Consider the following 5,452-nt stretch of genomic DNA (forward strand, 5'->3'; position numbering starts at 1 on the left):
CCTGCAGCCCCAGCTCACAGGCGGCTGCCCGACATGCCCCCTGTCACGGGCGCTGGCCTCAGCCCCTCCCTCTCCCCTGCCAGGTGACGGAGCTCAAGAGCCTGGCCAACCATGTGGTGGTGGGCAACGTCTCGTGCGAAACCAAGGACCTGTTTGCGGCGCTGCCGCAGGTGGTAGCTGTCGACATCAACGACCTGGGCACCATCAAGCTCAGCCTGGAGGTGAACTGGAAGTGAGTGGCCTAGGGGAGCGCGGCCGGGAGGGCTAGCTGGGCTAGTGTGGCCCTGTCTGCCCTGGGGCTTGTCGGCCCTGCTGGGGGCAGCCTGCCCAGCCCGGCGCTGGGTGCCGGTGGCTGGCTCTGAAGGATGCTGGGGGCTGGTCTGTGGTGCTCGCTCTCCCGATGGCACTGCCCAGGGGTGGGGTCCTGGATCCCGATTGGGCAGGCAGGCCCCCACCTGGGCAGTTGGCCTATGGCCCCTCCGGCAGGTCGTGGTTCCATCGGCAACCCCGGGGGCTCATGGCAGCTGCACCCCTCCTGTGCTCTCCAGCATTGTGGCTAACGCTGCAGGGTGCGGGCAGCCTGCCCAGTCTCCCTCCCTCTGTGCCCTCTCCTGGGCTCCCCGCCCGCTCCCCTTCCCTGCTTGCTGTCGCTTTCCGCAGCTCGGTGCCCGCGCCAGGGTCAGAGCTCAGCGCTGCTACCAGCCCCTGCCTCTCCCTCGTGCTGCCCCTGCCCCATGGCACAGGGCACCAGCGCTGCGCGTGGCAGGAGGATTGGGAGCCCAGCTCCAATCCTGAGCCCAGCGGCCTCCCGCCTGCAGTGCCAGAGCCCCCCGCTCCTCTCACCTCTGTGCTCTCGCCCCCAGCCCCTTCGACAAGGACGATCAGCCCTCAGCTGCCAGCACGGTCAACAAAGCATCCACTGTCAACAAGCGATTCTCCACCTACAACCAGAGCCCGCCCGACACGCCCTCCCTGCGGGAGCAGGCCTTCTATGTGAGTGCGCCTGGCCCCAGGACGGGGCGTGCCCTGCGCGGGAGCTGGGGACCGAGAGCGCTCCGGGAGGGGCCCCTGCCTTCTCTGAGCCGCCAGCAGGGTCCCGCTGGGCCTGTGTGCTCCCAGCGCCGTGGTGTGTCCGTGTGGGAGCGCAGGGCTCCCCTGTGCTCTGCGTGGGTCGCCTGTGGCCCACGCCCAGGTCAGCTCCAAGGGGACATGGTCCTCTGGGCTGCTGCTTCATTGATTTGCAGATGTCCTGCTAGGGCCCCCTCCCCCCCGTGCCAGAGCCGCTGCGCCCTGAGGATGGCAGATGGAGTAGCCAGGCAGCCCCAGCAGCCGGCTGAATGCCCCCGAGATCCCTTCCCCCCTGCTGACGGCTCCCTCTTCTCTCTGCCCAAAAGCCCGGAGTGGGCGGCCTCCGAGAAACCCGGGGGGGCCTGGCTGGACATCGTCCGTGAGACGCTGCTTGAGAAGCTGTCTCGGAGCTGCTCCTGCAGCGAGGGCTCCTCAGTCCAGCTCGGGAGATGCCCGCAGCGGGGCCGTGTAAGTTCGCTGGCTGGGGCCAGCCTGTAGCTTAGCCTGGGTGGTCTAGTCGCCCCAGATAGCACTACCTGCTCACTAGCCCATCCATAGGGCCTGGCTTTGGGAACCTGTCGGACAGGAATTCCCAGCCCCCGAACTGCTCCCTCGCCGAGCAGCTGGGGCGTCTGCTGTCTCTGAGCTGGCAGCCGCCTGTAGGCTCCAGGCTGGGCAGGGATCCGAGTGTGAGGGGAAGCCCCATTCCCCAGAGGCCTGTTCAGGCCCATGCCAGCCTCTCCCTGCATGGACAAGCCTTACTCTGAGGCTGCCCCGGCTGCCCCATGCCAAAGGTGGTGCTGTAGCTGCTTGCCATAGCTATAGACCCTGCCCCCTTGCCCTTTCCAGCCCAGTCCGTGCCCACAGTGAGACGCGCCTCCAGCCCCACTGTTCCTTGCCCCATCTCGTACTGCTCATGCTAGCCCCGCCAACGGGACCCGTTGCTCACACCTGGGGTGGCTCTGGGGCTGCCCGCTGTGGGGGTTAGGGGCTGGAGGAAGGGCACAGAGCAGGGGCTGGCAGCCAGGACTCCTGGGTTCTATCGCCGGCTCTGAGTGGGGTGGAGCAGTTACAGCAGGGAATACCCTGGAGGTGGACCCAGCCCTGCTTTGATGGGACGTCCCCTTCCCAATACCCCCCTCGCCCTCTGCAGCTGGGCCCTGTGCCGGGGGAATGTGGGCACTCACACGGCATGGGGCGGTGCGCAGAGTATGTGTGTGTCTGCACAAGGCTCTCGTGTCCCGTCATGGCTGTGGGGCAGCTCCGGGGGGTGGGGGAGTGGGGCTGGCGCAGGCTGGGCACCAGAGTACGCACTGCGTTGACCAGCCCGGCTCGCAGCGTGGTGCTGAAATGCCTGGGGCTGTGCCGGGCGGAAGCTACGCACCTGGCCAGCCCCTTCCTCCCAGGCAGTCTGTCAGGGCTCAGCCGACGTGACGGGGACCCTGGCCCCGAGGCTGGAGCAATGGCCCGCGGATGGGACCCTGCCAGTGGGATGCTCCCCCCACCGGGGAGGGTTTGGTTTCCCAAGCCTGAAGGGGGCTGAGCTCTTGGCTCCCGCAGCCCTGCCCAGGGGGGAGCTGGCTGGGATGCTGGGGGTGACATGGAGTTGGGCTGGGCTGGTGTCCTCACAGTGACTCTGCCCTGCCCCCAGGGAGCTGGCAGACCCTGGGACTCAGCAGGTTGGGGGCAGACGGGGGGGATAGGGGAGCTGCTGAGTGGGAAGTGGGAGGCTGCTGGGACCCAAGTGAGCCAGTGTTGAAACCCTGGCAGCGGTGGAGGGCGGGGGGCTGGAGAAAGCTGTGAGGGGAGGGTGTGGCCAGGGCTGGGTGGGGAGTTGGCAGGGTGGGTGGGTGTGGCTGCTGGGTGCGTGGGGAGGGCGTGGCCAGGGGCTGGGTGGGTGTGGCTGCTGGCTGTGAGGGGAGGGCGTGGCCAGGGCTTGGTGGGGCATTGGCAGGGTGGGTGGGAGTGGCTGGCGGCTGCGGGGGTGATCGCTGGCAGCAGGGCGGGGCGTGGCCGGCGGCGAGGGGCCGTGCTGACGTGCCATCTCTCTCTAGAACATGCTGCGGCGGCAGGAGGAGCTGGAGAACGGCACGGCCTGGTCCATCTCCTCGGAGTCGTCGGATGATTCCTCCAGCCCCCAGCTGTCGGGCAGCGCCCGCCACGCCTCCCACAAGCCCATCGTACAGCCTGAGGTGCAGGCCTCCGCCCCTGCCATAGAGATCGCCTTCTCCCAGCAAGAGGAGGCGGGCGCCGCAGCCGAGCCCCCCAGCCGGCAGGAGGAGCCAGGGGGCGCGAGGAAGGAGGTGGTGGTCAATGGGCACGTGCCCTACTCCCGGACTCTGAGCCACATCAGCGAGAGCAGCCTGGACGCGGCAGTGGATTGCAGGGAGGGCTCCAGCGCCCACGGTGGGGAGCCTTCACCAGACCCCCAGGACCCCAGCACCGGGGAGCTGCCTCCCCTGGAAACAGACGCCCTCCCCGAGGCCTCGAACTCGCTGGTGCTCTCGGCTGGGCCGGACAAGGGCCCGGAGGCTGAGCCCTGTGGGGCCATGTCTCAGGCCGAGGCCTGTGAGCCTGTGGTGGGGCGGGCTGAGGCCGCTGTGTGCCAAGCTCTGGGGCCGCAGGGGCATGAGGTCTCCCCGGGCCGGCCAGTGGTGCTGCAGCCAGTCTCAGAGGAGAGGGGGAGGCCGGCCCCTGCCTCGCTCCCGCCCCCCAGCCCAGCAGAGGTGCCAAGGCCCAAGCCTGTGGACTGCGGCCTGGAGGAGGCCATTGGCTCGCTGGGCTCGGCCCTGGACGACTACCGGGGGCAGTTTCCCGAGCTGCAGCCGCTGGAGCGGGAGCTGAAACGCCTAGAGGAGATCCTCATGGTAAGGGGGCAGTGGTGGGGCCTCGAGGATGGTGCCAGCCCTACGGCAGCCATGCGGGTCGGTGCCCAGCTCCTCCCCTTCCCATGTGGGGCAGCGAATGTCCTTGGGCTGGGGACGCTGGTTCCTGGGCTCTATTGTCACGGTCCCCCTGCCCTGTGCCCCTTGTGTCTGGTCAGATGGGGGGTGGAAGGGGTTACATCGTGGAGAGCGGGGTTTGGGGAGCAGGGCCCAGCAACCGTGGCCGGGTCCCAGGGCAGCTGGGGCAGACCCTGGGATGACGGGCAGCTGATGCGGCTTGGCAGGGACTGTGGCGTCTAGAACCAGCTGCCCCTGCTGCAGTGTGCCCACAGCCCGTCTTCCCGCCGTGCGTGGTGGAGCAGCCCAGGCCCGAGAGCCACGGCATGGGTCCCAGCTGGTACAAATGCCGGGCAGCAGCAGCTGGCCAGTGGCCCGGGGACACAGCCTGCCCAGCCCCCACTCCTTACTGTCCCCACAGCACAAGCAGGGCATCTTCCTGAGCCGGGCCTCCAGCATCAGCCTGACGGTGGAGCACGCCCTGGAGAGCTTCAGCTTCCTCAACACCTCGGACATGGACGACTCGGAGGGCTCGGAGGAGGAGGGCAGCCGGAGCGAGCGGTGAGCCGGATGGGGCCCCCCCCAGGGGCGTTGGCACTGGCTGTCCCAGTTGAGGAGGCCTAGGGCGGGGCAGCAGAACGTCGCTGTGGATGGGTTCTGGTCCCAGGCGCTGACCCAGGGTGCCTGGCCTGGCCACGTCCCTGCATGGGGGTGACCCAGGCCCCCCCAGTAGGAGCTGGGCCACGTGCAGAGCTGGTCGTTGAGCTCAGGGAGTCAGACTGAGGGGCCAGGTTCGATCCCCGTCCCGGAGTTTTGCTGTGGCTGCCGTCCCCTTCGATGTGCCCGGGAAGCCCAGAGCCTGCTGGCTATCGCCCCCTGGTGGCCAGGCCTGGCTGTCAGCGGCAGCTCCCAGGGCGCGTGGAGCATGTCATGCCCACCTTGCCTCCTCGGGCCAGTGGGACCCGGTACTGTGGGGGTGCGGGGAGCCTCGGCATTGCCACCAGGAGCGCTGCCGAGCCAGTGCGGGCCCCCTAGTCCCAGCTAGCCATGCTTTGGGCAGGCTGTGCTGCAGCAGCGCCACCTAGTGGTCAGGGTCCTGGAGTGCGGTTCGTATTCACTGCCTCCTCCTCCCCCGCCCCGGCTTTCCAGAGCTGGGGTGCAGAGGGGAGCCTGTGGCCCAGCTGCTGTCCCCTGCGAGACGTGGGGGGCTGACTTCTTGAGGAAAGCAGAAATGGGTCCCAAACCCATCCAACTCCTCGTCCACTCTAAACCACAGGGATCTAGAGATCAGACTAGCAACGGCCCCTGGCCCCAGGCTCTCCCCCACTCTGGGTGCTGCTGCACAACACGCTCCTTGGAGGCCTGGGGGACTGTTAGAAGAGGGTGTGAAGCCCAGGACTCCTGGGTTCTGTGCTCGCAGGGCGGCAGCGGGTGCTGGGGGT

At 68.5% G+C, this 5,452-nt stretch overlaps 1 protein-coding gene across 2 annotated transcripts in view; it reads left to right on the top strand.

The window, feature by feature from the left end:
* The first annotated feature begins 85 nt into the window (after positions 1-85).
* LOC113406963 (rho family-interacting cell polarization regulator 1-like) overlaps positions 86-5,452 on the top strand; it is a 10,169-nt gene continuing 4,802 nt past the window's right edge. Inside the window, exons 1-4 of one of the 2 annotated variants that reach the window (XM_029912031.1) lie at positions 86-232; positions 864-993; positions 3,123-3,935; positions 4,432-4,571. In XM_029912031.1, coding sequence (XP_029767891.1) covers positions 3,126-3,935; positions 4,432-4,571 — 950 coding nt within the window. In that variant the 5' untranslated portion in view covers positions 86-232; positions 864-993; positions 3,123-3,125. Of the gene's footprint in view, positions 233-863; positions 994-3,122; positions 3,936-4,431; positions 4,572-5,452 lie in introns of those variants that run through there. The other variant, XM_026653882.1, reaches the window with a different exon arrangement.

Source organism: Terrapene carolina, unplaced genomic scaffold (genome assembly GCF_002925995.2).
Source record: "Terrapene carolina triunguis isolate 2854851 unplaced genomic scaffold, T_m_triunguis-2.0 Scaffold167, whole genome shotgun sequence".
NCBI classification, from domain to species: domain Eukaryota; kingdom Metazoa; phylum Chordata; order Testudines; family Emydidae; genus Terrapene; species Terrapene triunguis.